Below are 22,241 nucleotides of genomic sequence, written 5' to 3' on the forward strand. Positions count from 1 at the left end.
TGAGAGGTCCTTATATATACACACACACGCACGCACGCACGCACACACATACACACATAAGACAGAAATAAGACAAATAATGAGCTAATATGATAAAAAAATGATGATGTAAAATGCATGTATCAATAAGCTTGGGTAAATAGCACAAGCCACTACACAAATTTGAAAATGTTACATGAATGATTCACAAAATAAACGGACTCGGAAGAAGTTTATAAACTTAGGGTTTAAACCTTCATATTTGAAGATCGAACCAAGTGTCTTTTCAAGAAACTCGGCAAAGGCAGCTGATTTGCCGAGTGCCTTTTGGGGACACTCGGCAAAGAGGCACTTAGCAAAGTCGCACCCGCACTGAATCTCAGACATTCACTCAAATCCGTAACATACGTCGATCAACCCCGCCATGTCATTGATCCAGGTAACCCTCTCTATTCTTCTTAATCTCTCGTTCTCTCTCTATATCTATATCTCTCAAGTCCTCGTATCATTCACTTCCACTCCCGGCTGCCACCTGTGGTTCTAGCTAACCACATGTGGGTGCGCGACAGGCCTACAAACGTGAATTACATGTGCATATGTTTAAGAAGTTGTGGCAACGCACGGGCGTTCTACTAATCAATGGCAAAAGATAACAGATGGGACCAAAGATGTTCCAAGGCATTTCCCTTCCGGTTATCCTAACAGGAGATGATAGATGCACCATTCTTGATTGTGCGGACTGCCAGTTTTTTGAAAGTATCAATAAGTTTAAGAATGTCGTTCCACCGAAAGAAGCATTGGCAGGGCTTCCATCATAACCTATTTTTAGCCAGAGGGTATCTCCTTTCATATGTGCTTTCTAGTTAGATAGTACAGTGCCCGTGCGTTGCCACGTCCTCTTAGACACCTGCACATAAAAATTCATGTTTCTTAGACACCTTCACATAAAAATTCATGTTTATAGAAAGAACAAAAATTTAATTTGACATCAAGGAGTTGCAGAATCAAGGAGTTACAGGCAAAGCTTCTGTTTGCAGCTAATGCATGCATATTTCCTTTGCGAAATCAAGGTCAGACAATAATCCACAGTCCCGCTGGTTATCGTCATGAGATTCGGCTCCACTTGACCATCCTCTATAACTCCAGCCCAGCCTCACATTCATGGTTCTCAGAAAGTCCATCAACCATCGCGTTTCATGAGATTCAATCCGTCGAACACCTTCCGCATAACCTCAACATCACCACACTTGGAATACGTAGTCACGAGTGCATTCAACACTTTGACCTCGACTCACATCCCAGTTGGGAGTTTCATGAACACCCTCCACGCGTGCCACGACTCACCGAACCGGACGAGCATGGCGTTCCTGAGGCGGAGCCCGAAGGTGGCGTATGCGACAGGCACGCGCGCAACCCGTGCTCCACGATGCGGCGCGGCGCCAGTCGCAGAGGTGGAAGAGCGCCACTCGCGCGTCCTCGTCGGGTGGCTCCGGGGAGGACTAAAGCAGCCAGAGCACATGTGGTAGCTCCCCATGCGCGTAGAGCGCTCGCAGCACCACGCTCAGGTCGGCGGAGAATGTGGAGGCCGCCGCCGCTGACGCTGACGACACCTAGCCAGTGGTGTGAGGCCAGGCGGGCGACGAGCTGATGTGCTTGTTCCGCGGGCGCATGGGCGGGAGGGTTACGGGGAGCGGACAGAGGCGAGGAGGAGCAGGGGAGGGTACAGGTGGTGCTCGGTGGGCAGAGGAGGAGCTGGACACACACAGCCGTCGTCGCTCGGCTCTCAGGCCACCGGCGCTGCCGTCCGCCTCTGTGCCGCGGGCATCGGGCGTCACAAAGTGCAGGAGGCCGCTGGATGGATGGCGCGGAGCAGTGAGCGAGTGTCGGATTGGGCGGCGTGACGGCAAGGGCACCGGGTTGGGCGACGGTGGCGGAGGATTTTCTAAAGGCCTAGAGTTTCCTTCTCTTGTGGAGGATCTGTTTCGTGGGGACTGGCCGACTGGGGAGAAACGACACGTGCGGACCGTGGGTTGATTCTTGAAAACCGGAGGGGGCAAAACGAAATATGCCTGGCGGACGACGACGAAGGAAACACTCCTCCCTTTATTATTAGGTGTAGATGTAGTTATGTGTTTCCGCTTTTAGTTTCCAGCAAACCATCTAATTAATGAGGTCCAAAAATGCAGTAAACTCCTATATGGGAATGGAATTCAAGAACAACAAGGAAGGAATACGGCCTCCACTCGTCTAGCGTACGGAACAACTACACCCTCCACTCGGCCAGCATGGCAGTTAGCCATGGGCAGGCCCAGCTCAATTCAAATGTATTCACTTGAATACCCTTGATATTTTTGCAAAAAATGAATATATGTGCTATGTACTATATATGTATGTATGTAGAAAATACTTTGGGTTAAAACTCAATGTATTCAAGCATTGAGCCCTAAAATGGGCTAGTCATCTATCTCCTCCTTCCTTCAAATTGGCTCAATGGTCTAAGTAGGAATTTAGATCGCTGAAAAGCAGACCGTCTACTAGATACTCATAATCTCGTACTACCTCGATCGATGCCTCGAGCCTCCTCGCCTGCTTTTAAATCCCAAAACAAACATGTCTCAATCCAACAACCTAGCGACTTCTCTTCCGCCTCCTCGCGGCTTCCCCTTTTTGGGCGTTGGCCGGCTAGGTTGGTTGGCTAATGCTCCGCTCTTCGGCACTTCCGCCGTGGAACAGCTACACACACGCACTACACTACACACAAGAGGACAACACATCAGGGATCTTTCGATTAGAGACGCAAAATTTTCACCAATGAATATTCGGAACAATTTTGACCGGTAAATTTCAGAACAATTTTGAATACCCAGTGTCAAAATCCTGGGCCTGCCCCTGCAGTCAGCCGAATCAAAGTGCTGCCATGGCAACTCAAACAGGGAAAAACACATGCAAAACAGACATGGGGTGTCCAAGTAGACAAATTGGAAAGTTGTGAGGGGTCCAATGCCCGATTTTGTAGTTCAAGGTTTTATATGGACACTATCAATAATTGAGTGGGCAAAACAGGATTACATCTAGAATTCACATCCTCATATTTATTTGTACCTAGTCTTTTATCTTACGGAAAATCTATTTTCGTGCCACCTTGTATTTACTCTTATCTTACAATCTATTAACTTAAAGTTGGTGGTGATGGTACATCTTCCACCATTCCAATAATTATGCCACACCTAATCGAATGTAATCTAATATCATCTTGATTCCAAAATTAGGAACCCCAAATCCATTCAAATTAACAAATTCATACGCATATACAAATAGAACTCCTTGTGTACAATTATTTGTTATAGCTCGTTTGGTATCCATCATTTGAGCTTGGAATTCAGGAATTCATTTCGAATTCCAGAAACAAACTTGTTTGGTTGGCACGAAATTGGCCACAGGAATTCAATCTCAAATTTCATGGAATTGTACTATAACTAATCCAATTCCTCTCCAAAAACCATCATTTCTCTGGAATTGTTTCTTACTCTACAAATCCATGTAGTAGACAAACATGATTTTTAAACAATGAATTCAATTCAACCAAATAAAATCCTATCAAAAATTGGATTTCATTTCATTTTTACCAAATGAAATGAAAGGATGGTTACCAAACGGGCTTTAGAATAATATATTGAACGATGCAGCAATGCGCAGCCACTTAGCTAGTGAAACTAAAAGTCGCACATGAAGCAGCAAAGTTGGGCGATTTACTTCTGCAAGATATATATGCTCCAGAATGCATATTTTTTCTAGACGATTAACCACTAAAGTTCTATTTTCGTTCAAACAAGAGAAGAATACCAAAAAGGAAATCTTACATTGCATCTTTGTATAGAGAATTAGAGATTCACATGTTACCTTATTTACAGCTCAATTAACAGAGTCGAGGAACATACTTCAGCTAAACACCCAGTCTATCTCGTATAGCACCGGCGGGGGCCTGTGTCCACATGTACTGCTTCTGCTGTGTCCGGAACACCATCTGCTGGTACAAATCTCAGCTGTGAACCAGCACGTGTCCCTGACATGCCTTGTTTCCTCGTCCCTGAGGTAGACCACCAGCGTCTTCTCTTTACTCTAGAGGTCGACGGCGAAGAAAGCGCCGCTATCCTGTTGCTCCCTAGCTCCATCAGCTCAGAGCACAACCAGCCACCCTCCTCAGGGCCACCGTGATCCGGCTCCTACTTGATCCAAAGTGTTATGAATGCGACAAGCAACGAAGAAATCAAAGCACAAGGACACACGGATTTAACGTGAAAAACCCTCTCAAACAACGAGAGGGAAAAACCACGGGCGCCAGCCAGCGAAACTTCATGATATGGGAGTGTTTACACCGCCAGGGAGATTTCACGAACTCAACTCTTCCCAAAACGGCGGCTTACAAGGGGTATATATAACAGGAGCATTCGGGCAAAAATTCTTAACGGACACACCGGAAGTTCCGGTTGGAAGCTAAAAGTTCTGCTTATTCTTGAATATCCGAAAGTTCCGCAGCAAGTTTCGCATTTTCTCGAAAAGTAACAAAGAGCAACCGGAGGTTCGACCGAAAGTTGGGCCAGAATTTCCGGCGCCTAGAATGGCCGGAAGTTGGGCCAGAACTTTCGACCCTGGGAATGTGGATCAAAATCTAACAAACTCCACCTTCAAACAAATTCCTCCTTATAGCAAATTCCTCCTTCTAGCATGAACATCAACAACTCCTGAATCAACAAAGAAAACAATTTCGGCGCCAACAGCCACTAGGGGCTAAACAGTTATACCAACTAAGTTTGAGCTATGCTCAAACTTAGCAATAGGAACAGGCTTTGTCATCATATCAGCAGAATTATCATGAGTGCCGATCTTGCATATCTTCAATTTACCTTGTGCAACAACATCGCGAACAAGATGGTAATTTACATCAATGTGCTTAGTTCTCTCACGGACCATCTTAACCTATGAGGGATTTCCTCTTATCCAAATCAGTCGCAAAATCTAAATCCACATAGCCAGCGAGTCCCTCATCAGTCTTGCCAAACTTCAAGCAAGCATTGGATGTGCCACCGAGGTAGCTGAAAATCCACTGAACAGCTTTCCAATGTTCTTTACCAGGATTAGCCATGAAACGACTGACCAAACTCATAGTATGTGATAAATCAGGACGTGAACAAACCGTGGCATACATCAAGGAACCAACAGCAGTAGAATAGGGAACTCGTGACATATACTCGATATCTTCATCAGAAGTTGGACATTGCAACGCTGACAACGCTGACACACTTTGCATCATGCATATTAAAACGGTGAAGTACTATCTCAATGTAACTTTGCTGACTAAGAAATAGCAATCCAGATTTTCTGTCCCTTTTGATTTCCATACCTAGGATTTTCATAGCAGCAACAAGATCCTTCATCTCAAATTCACTACTTAGTTGTGCCTTCAAAGTAGTGATTACATTCATGCTCTTGGCAGCAATTAACATATCATCAACATATAACAGCAAGTATATAGGTGATCCATCAACAAATTTAATGTAGACACAACTGTCATACTGAGAACTACTGAAAACAAACTCCTCTTTACCAGGAACTATGAACCCTTCAAGTTGGTCCATGTATATTTCCTCCTCAAACTCTCCCTGCAAAAATGCAGTTTTCACATCTAACTGCTCAAGCTCAAGATCATGCATAGCAACAATACCAAAGAACGTACGAATGGAACTATGCTTTACCATTGGAGAGAACACATCATTGTAATCAATACCTGGTATTTGACTGAAACCTTTTGTCACTAACCTTGCCTTAAACCTCATAGGCTCATTAGGAGACAAACCCTCTTTTCTCTTGAAAATCCACTTGCAGCGATCGGCCTTCTTTTGTTTAGGCAAGGGCACAACATCCCATGTGCCATTCTTCTCAAGAGATTGCATCTCCTCTTGCATGGCAGACAACCACTTCACACGGTCGTCGGAAACAACAAATTCATTATATATGGCCGGTTCACTATCATGCTCCACCTGTTCTGCACAACTCAAAGCATAATAAACAAAATCACACTCTTCAATTAAACGTGGACGTGGACCTTTTTTCCTTTTTGGGCTGTCAGCTGCAATAGACCATGTGGGTTGCTGCAAAACAGGTGGTGAGGGTGGAACAATATCATCATTATTATCATCATTTTTCCATCATCATTACCATGATCAACCTGAGCATCATCGTTGTCAACAATTTCATCAATGTGTTCCACCTGCACTTTTATCAACGTGAACATAAGCGGTGCAACCGAAAACTCTCAACTGTGAATAATGTGCATAAAATTCAAGCTTAGTCGGTTACACCTCTCCCATGCTTCATGATGACTCTTCTCATCATCAGTACTTTCATCAGCAAGCGCTGCGGGTTGTTGCTCCAAAATTATTGCTTTGTCTAGGTTCATGATTCCTAGTTGGAACCGGACATTTTCAGCCCATTCGGCATAGTTCAGCCCATTGAACTTCACTGGAACCTTGGCAGTGGCTGCAAATTAATGTGCTCACTCATTAATTCGAACAAGAACATTTAAGCATATGCTTAAGAACATCTTTGGATGAAACTTAAATATAAAACTGAACTAACAGTGATGCTAATACTTTAACAGACGTAGCCACACTTCAGCAAAAATATACACATTATCTTTGGATAAACAATATATATCTCTCAAGTATATTGTTCGTCTCTTTTATGCTATTAATTATTCTTGCAATGGCCACCTTTGGGTGATCGCATAGCGTAACAACTAATCAGCGGAACCAAACCATCAATTATTAGCATCAAGACAATCTGCACGACTAATATTCAAACCATATACAACGCAAGGACACTTTGGTGACTAACAAGCGTGCTCTTCAATAAATATTTAGTCAGCATAATTTCATGTAACAATAAGACCAACGTGTTGGTTTTCTCATGTCCAATAATAATATGAACAGGAACCAGAATCTCATTTTGTACAAGACTTTGCCGGAGATCTGATCATTTACATGTGCTACTACTCAATGTTGTGAAACGGCAACAAACATATACACATATAATGGGTCAGGAACCCTTCTATATATTTTCCAATAAGAAGCATGAGTGCAAAGATCAGTCCAATATATGGCAACCAATCTTTAACAGAGAGACGGAAAAACGGATCAAAAATTCTCAACTATAATATGTGAATCAAAAGTGTTGCCACAACCATGCTCTGATACCAATTGTATGCGGAATAGAATTTTATTTGCGGATCTTTTGCAATACCAATGATTCAACAGAAACATCCTAGAGACTTTAAAAATGATGATCCGAGTGTACCTTGCTCCATTGCGAGGCCTTGCGAGATTAATGTCATCGTCGTCGTACGTTCTTCTTCTCTCTACCTCTTCCCTTCACATGCTCCTCTGATGGATGAAGAACAGCCTTACGGCGTATGGCCAGCGCTTGATCTGCGAGTAATACTTGTGTTGCCATGCAGAAGAAACGATGAGATAGCCTGAGCGATGGCCGTATATTTATATGCCACCAAGCGACGCGGCGTCTCCACCTGCAGACGCATCTGTTAAACAACGGATGCATCTTTTGGAAACAGCAGAACGTCTCTTCGCATTTGCACGTGGCTTGCCGTCGCTTTGCTTAATCTCTCACGTGCTAAACTCCTTCGCTATATAACTACGCGGCTCCCGGCTGCATGCAAGCTACAACGCTTCCATGCATCCCTTCACATGTATACCCACGTGCACTTGTATTTGCCCATCCGATGCATGTAATCTCTAATTGATTACTAGCTTAGCCTAGCCAGACAGCCAGTACTTCATTTATACATGCATCTACGTGCACTTGCTCTGACACATACACATATATCGTTGTGAAGATATAATAGAGGGAGAAAAGAAGGAATTAAAACCCATAATTCTAATCAATTAAATTAGCATCCATCACACTAATCTTTTCTTATTAGAATCACTCCATAATTTACATTGGCCACATAAATATTCTTACAAAATCCTCGATGGATAGATGGCTCGTAGTTAGATCCACGCACAAACTTACCGCCGTATCAGTATGCACAGTAATTCCTTCATTGTTCCATGCGCCATCTCTCATCTCCAAAATTTTCAAATAATCACGTGCAAATTTTATGGTCTGAACATGATTTTCAAATTTAAAACACTAAAGTTTCATGAAACTATTTGTCTAAACTTCATGGGACCCGCCTACACACTTCTCCTTGACAATAATCTGAAAAGTAATTCGTCTGCAAGTCCATGTGAATCCACTAAATTTCAGTTCTGTAGTGTGAATGTGAGATTGAAATTCTAAGTAACAAACTTTATGAAGTTTAAAGCTTCCATTCCATGTGACATGAAAACATAAAGGAAGCATAGGGAGCGAACGTCCGCTCCCTTTCTCTGCCGCACGACGTGTTAATTTTGCTGCCGCACATAACTATAGTTGTCACCATCATAGAAGTAAGAGTAACTTCAAGGAACCACAGGTTTTTGGGGCAGTTGTCTCACCGAGCCCTACTTTTGCTAATTTGCCCGCAAAATCACACATTTACGGTCAGACTGTCTCAACTAGCCCAAAACACATGTTTAAGCCAGTTTGACGGGATTCCTTACAGGTGCCCCCCACCCATCAGGTGCCACGACTGACCCGAAAATACGGTTTATCGGGAGAAGTGGGCCAAGGGGAGTTAAATACGGGTTACCAGGTCGGGTCGGGTCAGGTCCGACATGGCACTTGACAGGTGGGCCAACCAGTCAGGAATCTTGCCAAATGGGCTTAAATCCGTGTTTTGGGCTAATTGAGACAGTCTGACCGAAAATGAGTGGTTCTGCTGACAAATTAGCAAAAACTGAGACTCGGCTAGACGATTGCCCCCAAAACCGTGGTTTTCTGAAATTTACACTACTCTAGAACCAAAGTTGTCACTTATGCAGGGCAAGTTGCCACCACGACACGTGACACGATTATAGCAATGTTCTTCATGATTGGACGAACAACAGAGCGTTCGCTCCAGGAGACGAAAGGCAGAACGTTTGCTGCTTATTAATTCCAAAACATAAAAATTGAAATATGATATCTGGAAAGTAATTGGATGATGTGAATGAAACTCTTGACAACCCAACGTGGTGTCACAGATCTCTAGTTGGACCATCTGCTCAAAGGTTCAGAAAAGCTCAAATCCGTGTGGGTGTTTTTGTTGGGCTATATCTAGACTTGAAATGATACTCACTCCATTTCACAAAGGTTGGCGTAATTTGTTTCGTTAAGACAAGGCTTTGACCAACGAAAACTCTATTGATATGTGTTTTTTCGTACATGAAATTTATATCAATGAATTCGTGTTTAAAAGTTTTTGCTAACGATCATGATTTCGTATCATATAACTTACATACTAATAGAGTAATTCTTGGTCAAAGGTTTGTCTTAACGAAACAAAATATGCCAACCTTTGTGAAATGGAGGGAGTATTACTTTTAACAGGATTATAATTGCTCTTTTTTTTACAGGTTATCCACTTGATTCGCTTGTGGTCATGCCTTTTTTCCTATTGATCAGCAGGATGGCTTCTAGATGCAACCGACTAAAGATGGTTAGTCAGTGTATGTTCAACAGGACTGGATGACAGTCCACTAATAGACTATACAATACATAGACGATTCATGCACTCTATTTTGCTTGCTGATTTTTGTCTCTACTCCATCCAATCCGTGAATTGTAACACTTTATGCATTGATTCATGCAAAGGCCGGAGATCCTCTCCTTCTCGAAAAAACTAAACATGTATTCCTTTACCCCAATATATCATTTAGGCCCCCTGCAAAAATTAAGAATTTGGGTGATATCTCAAATAAATCGACCATGATAAACTCTCTGTGTAAAGCTGCTGGCAAGATTCTCACAGCCACTCACTCACACACACACATAGAATCTTCTCTGTATAATTCCTTGCAAAAACCAAAAAGAATCTTCTCTATATAAAGGCCACAAGAACAACCACTGAACCACCCCGAACGGCCTCGAGAAGAAGTAGAACTGTAGAAGCTGAAAGACGGCAACATATCATGAAGTTGCTTCCTCTCCTTCTTGCTTGCTCTCTCCTCTTCCCCGCCGCAACTCCTACCAGGAAGATTACCAATATCTGCAGCTCACAAATTAATGGTATCCCCTAGTACTCAATAATCAATGACCCTCATTTCCTCTGCTTTCTCAGTTGGTCTGTTGAACTTTTCATCACTAGATACCTCTAGTTTTCGTTAAGATGCCCGGCCTATAGTGAAACAGTAAATTTTGTAGAATCTAACATTAACCGTCCATGACAAGTAGATGGAATTGCTAGTCCTGGTTGATCGACGATTTTGATTTTCGAACGTTGGGTGGACCAACAGTTTGGTATCTATGCCTCTGCAATCACTTGTTTTTCGAGTATTTGCAAGGACCGGCTGGCTTCTCTCCGTGTCAAGAACAAATTTGATAGATTACTCAACAGGCCATGGATTAGATATAGTCAATTATAGATGGCATAGAACAGATAGGGAGAATTTTGCAAGCTGATTAGCCTCCTATTTGATAGATTACTCACCAGGCGTATTAACGTACGTGTGTTCATGCAAAGCTAGAGTTGTAAAAATATATTATACTCGTATATACCAGTTCATTTTGCAAACACAAACGCAAGAGTTCAAGACAAGGCCACAAATCCAGCGACAGGTTTCCTTCAAAATAAAACACGGATAGGTTCTTTGGATTTCACTAGGTTTTAGATGCTCCTCTTATGATTCTTTCAATACTCAAAAAACATGTAGTACCAGTTATGTACTGTACTAGGTAAAGAAAAAATGTCCACAAAACAAGCCGGAGCAGTGGCACTGCCGCACTGATATTATATTATGATGAATAAGACGTTAGCGTGAACCATTCCAATTCTCTCTCCCATAACTGTACAATAATCATCAATTTAGTTTACTCTGTTTGACGGGTTTCGTCCTACGTTGGACTTTTTGGGTTACTAGAATCCATCCGAATTTCTCAAAAACGGAGATAAGAAAATACAACTTAGTTGGTAACCTGTGAGTGATTGATCGAATATGTGGCAGAGGACATTCAGCCGTACAGTGTCAAAATTACCATTTTGAGAAGAACGAAAACAACTGAGATTCCGGGAGAAACAAACAAAAAGAATCACAGGGTGTCACACGGTGATAAGGTCTTTTCCACCTGGGGTTTCCCCCCCTTTCCATTATCACTGACGGAAATATAAACAGGGTGATAAGGTCTTGGTGTTTGGTTACGAGCGGATCACAAGGTTGACGGGTTGTGACAGAATTCAACAGAGACTGACACGGTGTTAGGCCGGATTCTCCGGCCTCCTTGCTAGATAAGCTTGCTTGTGTGTGCTTAAGAGGCACGATGGAGGGTGACATGCCATGCACCATTACATTAGCTAGCTAGCAGTTCTTCCGTTTCGGTGGTCCGTCACGGTCGCGTGCCACGATCGACCGGAATATGGGGCACAATTATCAGCGGCCGGCTCACGGCGGCACGGCAAAGCTGCGAGTTTGATGGTGAGGCTAGCAATCATAAGTTTATGGTGGGATCCCTCATCCCTATATAAAAAATAAACAGAAACCATATTTTACCACACACAAAATCTGAATTCTCACTGTGCAAATATAGATGCATACACATATCTGTGCATTCTCATCAAGCATCAAGAAAGACATTGATTTGTGATCCGTGCGAAAATCATAAAAATGTGGATATAGAATCGTAACTAAAACCTCAGTAAAATGGTTGGTGTCAAAATAAAAGTCTCAGTAAAATAGTAAACATCTGAAGAAAGTGACGCAGGTGTTGTTAATCCATTGCAGATTTCCAGCACCTCAACAGCACGGGCCTGCACCAGACGCTGCACCACCCGCAGAGCCCCTGCTCGCCGGCGCCTCTTTCCTCGGACCTCCCCTTCTCCGCCTTCATCACCCACGACGCGGCGCGCATCGCCGGGCTCGCCTCGCGTCTCGCCACCAAGGATAAAGACTGGGTCGCCGCCTCCTCGGTGCCGCTGGCTTCGGGAGCGTCGGTCGGCGTGGGCAACTACATCACCCGGCTCGGCCTCGGCACGCCGACGACCACCTACGTCATGGTCGTCGACTCGGGGTCGTCGCTAACGTGGCTCCAGTGCGCGCCCTGCGCCGTGTCGTGCCACCCGCAAGCCGGCCCGCTCTACGACCCGCGGGCGTCGAGCACTTACGCCGCGGTGCCCTGCTCGGCTCCGCAGTGCGCCGAGCTCCAGGCCGCCACGCTCAACCCTTCCTCCTGCTCGGGCTCCGGCGTCTGCCAATACCAGGCCAGCTACGGCGACGGCTCCTTCTCCTTCGGCTACCTCAGCAAGGACACCGTGTCCTTGAGCTCTTCCGGCAGCTTCCCGGGCTTCTACTACGGCTGCGGCCAAGACAACGTGGGCCTCTTCGGCCGCGCGGCGGGGCTCATCGGCCTCGCACGGAACAAGCTCTCGCTGCTCTCCCAGCTCGCGCCCAGCGTCGGCAACTCTTTCGCTTACTGTCTGCCGACGTCGGCGGCGGCATCGGCAGGGTACCTGTCCTTCGGGTCGAACTCGGACAACAAGAACCCGGGGAAATATTCGTACACGTCAATGGTGTCTAGCTCCCTCGACGCATCTCTCTACTTCGTCAGCCTGGCAGGGATGTCCGTCGCCGGGAGCCCGCTCGCCGTGCCCTCGTCGGAGTACGGCAGCCTGCCGACGATCATCGACTCGGGCACGGTGATCACGCGTCTGCCCACGCCCGTGTACACGGCGCTGAGCAAAGCCGTGGGCGCGGCCTTGGCGGCGCCCAGCGCGCCGGCGTACTCGATCCTCCAAACATGCTTCAAGGGCCAGGTGGCCAAGCTGCCCGTGCCGGCCGTCAACATGGCTTTCGCAGGCGGCGCCACGCTGAGGCTGACGCCGGGGAACGTTCTGGTTGACGTGAACGAGACCACGACGTGCCTGGCCTTCGCGCCCACCGACAGCACGGCCATCATCGGGAACACACAGCAACAGACGTTCAGCGTCGTTTACGATGTTAAAGGCTCCAGGATCGGCTTCGCGGCCGGCGGCTGCAGCTGAAGAATTTCTCGGATGAACTTAACTTGGGCAGCAATGCTTCTTTTGCTGCCTATCCGCCGGAGCAGGGCACGTCAACAAACTTCCTTGCAGATACAATCATGTAAAAGATGATAAAGAAGATGGAATTGTTGCTCTAGCCTCTATATATATACACGTGAAAGAGGGTAAATGATGGTGAACCGGTGATACTATTATGTTGGTGAAGGTAATAAAGCAAGATGTGAAATAATATTTGAACTTGAAGCATAGGTAAACTGCGGCGTCTGGGTTTCTTCTGTTCAGTACACGTGCGAAAAACTAAATGCAATCGCCTCAAGATTTGGGCCATTCTTTATGATCGGAAATTGTTGGATGAACCATGGTTTCCTCACCCGAGCCGTCTGATGCTCCCAGAGATCCTCACTAATTTGGGCACCGTCGTACACATTTGCACGGCTAATCTAATTATCGGTACAAACATACGTTCCTTGCATACACGTACCTGACAGTGAGCTAACACACGCCAGCCCGTAGCAGAATTTATGAAACATCATGAGGAAATTGCATTCCAGGTACATTAACTTGGTCGGGGTGGGGGTAAATGCATAATTGCAAAATCACAAAATTGTGAAAAACATCTCGCATGGCCACGTCGGCAGCAAGCATGACGTAGATTGGGTCAAATTCGTCAATTTGGACTAATTTGAACCAACTTGCTAAGTTCATGGTGTACATCCTTCCAAGTTAATGGACCTACAGTGCAATTTTCTCAAAAATCGGATAGTGATTATTCCCTCCGATGTATAATAAGTATCTCAATTTTAATACTCACTCCGTTCCAAAATAAGTGACATGAATTTATATAAAAATCTATACAAACCTAAGTCACTTATTTTAAGACGAAGGAAGTACAACTTGGTTTTCAGATTTTCAAACCCGTGGGAATCCCACCTTTGATCTAACCCAACAGCCCACAGTGAAAGTTTTCAGGGTTTCGTTGGACAAAGAGTTTTCACAAGATACGTAGCAGGAGTGAGTAGCAAATATCCATCTGCACGCACTTTTAGATTTAATGGCTTTAACGAGGGAACCGCTGCACCACTGTGTAGGAACCAACATTTCATTTTTGTTTTGGCTTTCCATTTTCCATTGACGAATGTTTTTGTTGCCGTGCCCTTTGCATAATTAAAACTTACACGTTCGTAACAAAACCTAAAATGAAAACTTGGGAGTACAGGACAACAGATATATTTGAATTGGTTTGGATGGTGCAGCCGTCAATAATTGACTCATGGAAAACCCAGGGCTACTTTTTGTTATGGACTAAAACCATGACAACAATTTAGGATGAGAGGGTATACTAAAAAAGCAACAAAAGTTTATGACGTAACACGCCACGTTTCGCAGCCAAAATAACCAATACGTCGTCACTTCAACATAAGCTAAGCTCAAACTGTCAAACATAGTTTGTAAATCAGCTCTTCAACGGCCATCCGGCTGACCTCAAACTGTCGTACCAAATGCTCTTGAAAAAACAAGTTACGTATAAACAAGGTGTGCAAGAGCACCAGTGGATTAGAATAGTACCACGTCTTCCAGCTTCCTCTGTCACAAGTGCACAATCAGTACCAGCACTAGATTAAACATCTTCAGCAAAATAGAAAAGTACTTCTTCTGATCTTGACTCAAAATTGTCCAAATATGGATGTATCTATTCTTGAAAAACGTCTAGATACATATAATATTTCGATAACAATTTAGGATCAGAGGCAGTAAATTTGTACATCACACTGTAACTAAATCTAGGGATGCATGTTAGAGGAATGTTGCTCATGAGTGCATGCCCTTTCGAGCTCAGGTTCCTTGGAGCCCAATTTTTTTAACAAAATTGATAATGATATTTAGAAGCTTTTAAAAATTCTGAAAACAATAATGCATATTACGCATGTGTAAAATTTCATGAATAAATTCTTTTAAATGTGATCTACACAAAAGACAAATTTGTGGATTTATAATACTCCCTCCGGCCGGATGTACTTGTCAAAATATTACATGAGACGCTTTTTAAACATACATACATCCATATTTGGGCAAATTTGAGACAAGTAATATTGGTCCGAGGGAGTAGCAGATATTACTCTTTATTTAGATACACATGTTTGTTTTTTTCGCGTAGCAGATCATTCTTAATCTTCAAAAAAAGATTCCGTAATGTAATGGTAGGATAGAAATAATAAACAAAAGGACGTGTGAAAAAATGACAAGATATTGGATCATCAATTTGAAAGAGATGATAGAAGCCGGAGTTCATTTTGGTCATGGTATTAAGAAAGGGAATCCTAACAATAGCCCCTTACATTTCAGCAAAGCGTGAAGGTACTCATATTACAAAGCTCGCCCACAAATGAAAATATTTCTCAATCAAATCTTACTGGCAAGCAGTATACATTCATATATACATGTATCATATTTCTGAAAAAAAATTAAACTTATAAATATAATTTTCAAAGTTTTAGAAAACTGCCTGAGCTCCAAAAGGAGTTTTCGTGTATGTTGTTCATGGACTATATAGCATGTTAGTGTATACTATATTAGTTACGAAAGAACAAAATCGACATAAGTAATGTTTAATTCAGACAACACGGTATTTTCTGGCTAAACACACAATAACCCGCAAGGGAGAAAGAAATTAAAAGGTATCTGTATCACGCAAAGCAGATGGTTCAAAACGTTACACCATGATCAGTTCAACATCATGACTGATTACTTTCTAAGATTATGGATCTTGATGCTAATTAACTGACTAACGACAATAGGAATCGTTCAAAATCGATTTGTAGGGCATGAACTTCTAAGTATTTAGATCAAATGTAAAATATAAAAAACCAGGTCCAGTTTGGCCAAACTCTGCTATAGGGTTTTGAGCTCCCGCTCCAAAATGTGGCCAAACAGCTGGAGCATAAAAAATGGACAGAAGTGTGTGGGCCTCCAGCTTGGTACATAGAATGTGGCCAAGAGGAAACTATGCAAGATGTCTGTATGACCTCTTGTTTTAACACTTGCTGCCAATCAGCAATGCCTGTAGCATCTCATGTTTGTCAAATTGATCAAGAAAAAGAATGTACTGAATGCTCTCTTAGATTTGTACAAGTCTCTTGTCAACTCTATCTAAGCACTTGACATTTAGCTTACTAATAGAATTATTTGCCAATTGACACCTTGGTAGAACATCGTACACCACAACATGATTATCCAAAGAAGGAAAAACAGAACAATTTGTGTGGGTACGTTGCAATGTAACATAATTGAGCAGTTTGGACCTATTATACTATCTTCTTTCATTTCCAACCAAAGGAAGTTTCAAAATAGAACAGATTGAAAGTTCTTTCTCTTTCTTTCATAAAAGCACAAAAGCTTGCCATCTTGATGCATCAGTAGGGGGAAAGAGTTATGTACAAGCTACAAAGGGGCACAAAGACAGTTTATGTACAAACATCTAGCTCTTGGTAGCATGCAAATAGGAGTATGAGATAAGCTTGGACATCTTAAAACAAATCTCATGTGGCCACATGCATGCAGAGCCTATAAGTGCTCCCTGTAGGCTGTAGATTTCCAAATCTTTTGACCATACATTAGGAAGGAAACCCCTGGCCTATTAATTTTAGAGAAAGGCGTAACAAAAAATCAAGAAAAAAGTACATGCTTAAAGGATAGGGCCTAAATAAGCTTCCGGGTTTTCTATTGCAAAAGCCAGTATTTGGAATTTGAAATACTCATATGGTGATATGTGGATACGGCTCTACTAGACCTTTTTTTTTACCAAATCTTAAGATTTTCTTTGAAAACTCTAACTATAAGAATTTCATACAATATAGTTTTGAAATATACATATGGTCATATATGGATACAACTCTCGTAAGACCTAGCTATGCACTATGGCGTCATCCCTTAATCCCAGACCCGTCTGTAGATACTGTTTCTGTTTTTTATAAACAAAACTTAGAAGATCCCCAACTTTTCCAGACTTCACGGCTCAAAAATTGCATGTATTCAAGGGCACGACTAATCGATCAGATGGACACTCTCGAGAGGTTTGTACACTTTCCTCATCTAACACATCACTCCTTTTTGTCATTGCAAGACAAGTGTGCGCAACCGGGAAATGATGTGACGAAGTCTTTTACTAGCAGCCTCCTATACCTATCCTAGCATCGCCCGCTCAACTAAGAGCACATTGGCCCCTATCCAAATGGCGATACCAAAGTAAGGGTTACCTGCAAGATACTTAACTAAGCCAGAGCCATATTAGTAAGTGGTTGTACGGTAAGCCTTTGGGCTCCACTAAAAAAGAGTTGAATGTTTTGTTGTTGGGGTCTACAACTCTTGCAGAAAGCCAACCTGGTCACCAACATAAAATTCCACCCAGTCGAAAACACTTTTCCAACACAAGTTTGTTCCCACCCAATATAATACTAAGCAACAATTTGAGAACAATAATGGCCTAAGGTAATTGGTGGCATGACACGAGACCTATAAGCCTGCTACTGGGAATATACTACCTCCGATCCTAAATTCTTGTCGTTGTTTTAGTTCAAATTTGAACTAGAACTAGAACAACGGTAATAATTTAGGAACGGAGGGAGTAGCTAACAAGTTGCAAACGCATGTTGCAATTACTTGTACAAAAATAAACCTACAAGTGCATTTCTACAACTTTCTAATCAACAACATAGCATATGCAAATATGGGTGTCTATATGATCAAAGGCATAACTTGCTTGTTTCGGGGCTGGTGTATCCTTCCTGAACCGCACAACACTCAGAACAGTTACACTAGAATGAATAACAATACTAAACACATTGTTCGATAACTCCAAACAAACTCCAAATGAAAGAACATACAAAGCATGAATACCAATATAACAGTACCTAAACATTGTACAAATACTACCTTAAGTATAGATCTAAATGCTAGGAAAAGGTTGTGGTTGAAAAGGAATTGATATGGTGGAGTTATGGCTGTTAACATATTCAAACTTCTAATGCTATAGATGAACTTGGAACAGTGAACAAAATAGTCTATTGCATAGAGTTTGATCTAAGTTTACAATGCAAAAAGATTCACTTAAAACGGAGCTGCAGATCAAAAGTTATAGGCTCTAGAGTAGGCTAATCATCTTTGCCGATTCTCTACTGCGACATGATTCCGGCAGAACTTTACAGCACCTTTACATTGATTAGCCTACTTCTAGAGCTTATAATTTTGATCCGTAGCTCCGTTTTAGGTAAATCTTTTTGCATTGTAAAATTTACATCAAATGCTACACAACAGACTATTTTGTTCACTGTTCAGACTTCATGTACAATAGTCCATCTTCAATAGAAGTTCGAATCTGTTAACAACCACAACTCCACCATATCAATTCCTTTTGAACTCCCATCCTTTTCCTAGCCTTTAGATTTACACTTGAAGGTTAGTAATAGTATATTAGTATTTTCTACCATGTTTGGGTACAACCAGGTTTAACAGGTCCATTACTAGGCATAATCAGCCATGATTAGCTAAAAGGCCATTCAAAAGTTGCATGTCTTGTATTTGGTATTTATGTACTCATGTTAATGTCATTCCTCTCTAATTCTTTTTCTGCATGTTATTGCAAATTTAATCTGTTCTAGAAGGTTCTAAACTGTTGTTGCTGTAGTGTGGTGGTGTCGCTCTATCTTTAAGTTGTGCAACTTGAACTCTTTAAGTAATCATCGAATTGTTGTGTTAAATTACTGACATGTACAAGCAGTTTCTTTTGATTCAGCAGAAGTACGTACACTATTTAATTGTTGCTCAAAAAGTCTTGCTGTGACACTTATTGCTACGCTATACGCATATATATCTACAAATACTGACTTCAAATAACAAAATAATCTGTTACAGGGCCGATTACTGTATAATCTCTGCAAGGTGAGGCAACCTGCCAAGTGCCGGTTACAGAGTATCAATACTTTGGATCAATTCACACATTTCGAGATGACTTCGCAATGTCAATGGCTAATTATGTGGTGGAAGTAGCTCATTCTAAAGTTTTCTTTTGTTTTTTTACAGCACCAAGAATTTCGAAGCTTCAACGTCATTCTATCCTGAACTTAGTTTGTCCAGAAATGTAAGAGTACAAACGGTTTCTTCTAAGCCATGAGCTTTCAATGTTTCTTGTTTACTTGTTACTTTACAGGGAAATTTCCAACTAAAGTCCCCAAGATGTTACCAAAAAAGTCCCAAAGATAATATTTCATCTATACTGCTTATTGGTCAGTCCACTACGACGGTTAGGCTGGTCCAATTGCTGGACAGTTCACAAGTATTATACATTTCAGATGATCTTGAAGACTTGAACTTAACTCTTGATATTAGTAACTAATAACCTAACAAAAGGAAATTTCATTCTAAAAAAAACTATCTGCTGTATGCTACTATGACCTAATTCGTGGAGATCTGGGTGAGAACTTACTGGTTTCCACTTGAGCCGTTGAGAAGATCCATTTCCAGTAGACACCCAAATTGATTTTTAATAGCTTGAAGCTCCAAGGAAGCCCATTTCTGATGCAAGGTTGCAAATAGGACTCATCTCACCCACTAGCATCCATAACTGATGTAAGTTCGTAGTTTGGAAATGCAGAGTCTGAACTTTACTACCTTGCAGTGTGACCCATCAAACAATTATGTTCATGGTACTTGATCCCTCCTAGTGTGCTGCAGCACTACTTCAGGGCTTGAACAACTAGTTGTTCCTTTTCCATTTTAAGAGCAAGCTTGAGAAAACTACACAGAACACAAGGTCCATTACAAAATTATAAGTCCCACGTATTTAAAATCATATAAAGAAGACGGTGGAAGGCAATTTAAAGGATCCCAGAAGAAAAAGGTAGCGGAATAATCATAGGATCCTGAAAACAGTTCGATAAAACAAATCACATTATATTTTAGCACAAAATCTAGCTGGAATTAAAAATAATTTTGTACTATCTACCAGCCTTATGAAGACAAAATGCTTTAAGTGATGATCTTCCATTGGATGAATGTATAGATCATTTAACTCCATTTGGGTAATTGTAGGACCTCTAGTCCAATAATAAACCAAGAGATAACAGGACGTAAAGAAATGGCTTTTCTACCAATACCTGGACTATTAATTTCGAGTATAACAGATTTAACAGTCATGAAAATGCTATGTCTATTCATCCTACCTGAATCCAAGTATCAAAGCAAGCTATAAAATTTTCATTGCACCCTATCTGAGGGTAGAATTTGTATTTAATATGAACAATTAAGTTGCGTATCTACATGCATTGTTTGGTTGCCTTCCGTAAGTATGGCAAGCCATATTTTTTGTAGTGACCAGCCGACCATATACAAAACTTCTGTACCACAAGTACGGCAAGCCACATTTTTGTGGCATCGATATACCACAGTTTTGTGCCGCAATGATGCAAGCCAAATTATTTGTGGCAGCCAAATAGGTCGCCGCATTTGTGACAAAATTTGCCTAAAAAATGAGTACGGAAGGTGGGATGCGTGCCACAACCGTGGTCTGTCTCTGTGGCTGCAACCAAAAATTTGCCGATACCTGTCTTTTCAAAAGTTTGGAAGTGTGGCCTAAGATTTTAGAGTAGCAATATCATATCAAACCTTCATTGCGTAAAGACCTGAGGTGTCGATTGATCAAGAAGATGATTATTCAGTATCTGAACTAGTTGTGAGGTCATCAACAATAGCATCTTTGTTACTTATTTTCTCGGGAATAGCTCTGTCACGGTTCTTAAATAAAATGACATGTTTCTGGTAATCTTCAAGCTCCTTCTCCAGCTGCTCAATAAATTGACTGGTATGTTCAAGAGATTGTTCATACCTATATTTTTCCAAGGCCTATGTAGCATGGATACATAAGGTCAGTCAATTGAACATAGTAAAAGGTAGTATGCTCATGTACAATACCGAGAGAACAAACAGGTTGACCGGTACAGGATGATTACCTTCTGCTTAGAAAGAGTGTCAGGAGGTGACATAACCTTTGGCTGCACATAGTTCTTTCCACGATAGAAGATAATTGTGTTATTGGGTTTAATATCAATGACTGTCCCTTTGCTGAGCCTCGCCAGCTCCTCGGCATACTCATACACTTGGCCAGGCCGACAGGGCTTGCAGACCACCTTCATAGTCTCATGCTTTTTCCAGTGGAGGTGCATGTTTAGAACAACACCGCCAAAGACCCCTCTTCTCCCAACAGGGACATAGTTCTTTTTCTTCTCCCCAGTTCGTTTGAGGTAAAATTTCTCCTCTTCAGTCAGAATCTCAGGGTCATGAACTGGCTCCGGAACCCTCGGGACCTCATACTTCCTAAGTTTCTCAATGAGCCACTCTTCTTTCCTCTTAGCCTGAATGAATTCACATGTCAAATTGACAATGCAGCATTTAAGCATTTCTCCTAAAATTACATAAGAAAGGGAACAAAGTAGCAACATGTTAAAAATTAAGCGACCTTTTCAAGCTTGTATCTTATCCTGACTTCGGGGTTTGGCGACTTCATCTTCTTTTTAGCCTTTAGTCGGAACCACTTGAGCTGGTTGACCTTGGACTTCCTTGACATCTTCTTCTTATTCGCCGGCGGCTGCTTCTGACCCCCATTCTGCCTCGTGCCCGAGTCTCCGACCGAAAACCGCGCAAAGCCACCGTCCGTGTTCAGCGTCACCGCCGTGCTCCCGTACCTCACAGGCGAGTAAAACCACCAACTTCGTGCAGCTAACACACACCCAGCATCCCCCGGGGAACAGTGGAGCAATGGGGCAGGACGTGGGGAGCTCGCGTCGGGCAATCGCATCCAAGAATCACTTATCAGGAGAAGATGGAGGAATCAAACCAAAATACAAGACGCTAACGGAACTGCGGAGAGACGGAGACGCGACGTACCGTAGAGAGCGTAGAACCTGGGCGGGTTGCAGAGTCCGGCGCCGAAGGAGCCGGGGCACGAGCGACGCCATGCCGGCGGGGCGGAGCAGGGAGGGCTCCGGCGGCAGGAAGAACGCCCAAGGGTTTTAGGCAACTGGGGGAGCAATTCTTAAATGGG

The 22,241-nt window shown here is 42.6% G+C and overlaps 2 protein-coding genes across 8 annotated transcripts; one reads left to right on the forward strand and one right to left on the reverse strand.

The window, feature by feature from the left end:
• Positions 1-9,987: 9,987 nt before the first annotated feature.
• Positions 9,988-13,398, forward strand: LOC100844963 (aspartyl protease family protein At5g10770). Its single transcript, XM_003563874.4, has 2 exons — positions 9,988-10,185; positions 11,895-13,398. The coding sequence occupies exons 1-2, from the start codon at positions 10,089-10,091 to the stop codon at positions 13,148-13,150; spliced, it is 1,353 nt and encodes a 450-aa protein (XP_003563922.1). The 5' UTR covers positions 9,988-10,088; the 3' UTR covers positions 13,151-13,398.
• A 963-nt stretch (positions 13,399-14,361) lies between these two features.
• Positions 14,362-22,220, reverse strand: LOC100845271 (uncharacterized CRM domain-containing protein At3g25440, chloroplastic). Of its 7 annotated transcripts, none has more exons than XR_001405762.2 (7): positions 22,085-22,220; positions 21,657-22,005; positions 21,151-21,552; positions 21,027-21,043; positions 19,814-19,939; positions 19,629-19,717; positions 14,362-14,734 (listed from the first exon to the last, which is right to left on the reverse strand). XR_001405762.2 is itself a non-coding variant. In XM_003563875.4 (5 exons), the coding sequence occupies exons 1-4, from the start codon at positions 22,153-22,155 to the stop codon at positions 20,852-20,854; spliced, it is 1,014 nt and encodes a 337-aa protein (XP_003563923.1). In that variant the 5' UTR covers positions 22,156-22,220; the 3' UTR covers positions 18,018-19,939; positions 20,807-20,851. The 7 variants fall into 7 exon arrangements, 1 of the variants encoding a protein (XP_003563923.1); XR_002962390.1 differs by having other exon boundaries at positions 20,807-21,043; XR_002962393.1 differs by having other exon boundaries at positions 19,629-19,939.
• Between the last annotated feature and the right edge of the window lie 21 nt (positions 22,221-22,241).

Source organism: Brachypodium distachyon, chromosome 1 (assembly GCF_000005505.3).
Source record: "Brachypodium distachyon strain Bd21 chromosome 1, Brachypodium_distachyon_v3.0, whole genome shotgun sequence".
NCBI lineage: Eukaryota > Viridiplantae > Streptophyta > Magnoliopsida > Poales > Poaceae > Brachypodium > Brachypodium distachyon.

Bases quoted from the DNA above. Each gene is read 5' to 3' on its own strand.
- LOC100845271 (XM_003563875.4), bottom strand. From the start codon at position 22,155: ATGGCGTCGCTCGTGCCCCGGCTCCTTCGGCGCCGGACTCTGCAACCC. The intron at 21,553-21,656 runs GTCGCTTAATTT...GAATTCATTCAG, and splicing joins TAAGATACAAGCTTGAAAAG to GCTAAGAGGAAAGAAGAGTG. The intron at 21,044-21,150 runs GTAATCATCCTG...CATGCTACATAG, and splicing joins ACACTCTTTCTAAGCAGAAG to GCCTTGGAAAAATATAGGTA.
- LOC100844963 (XM_003563874.4), top strand. From the start codon at position 10,089: ATGAAGTTGCTTCCTCTCCTTCTTGCTTGCTCTCTCCTCTTCCCCGCC. The intron at 10,186-11,894 runs GTATCCCCTAGT...AATCCATTGCAG, and splicing joins CTGCAGCTCACAAATTAATG to ATTTCCAGCACCTCAACAGC.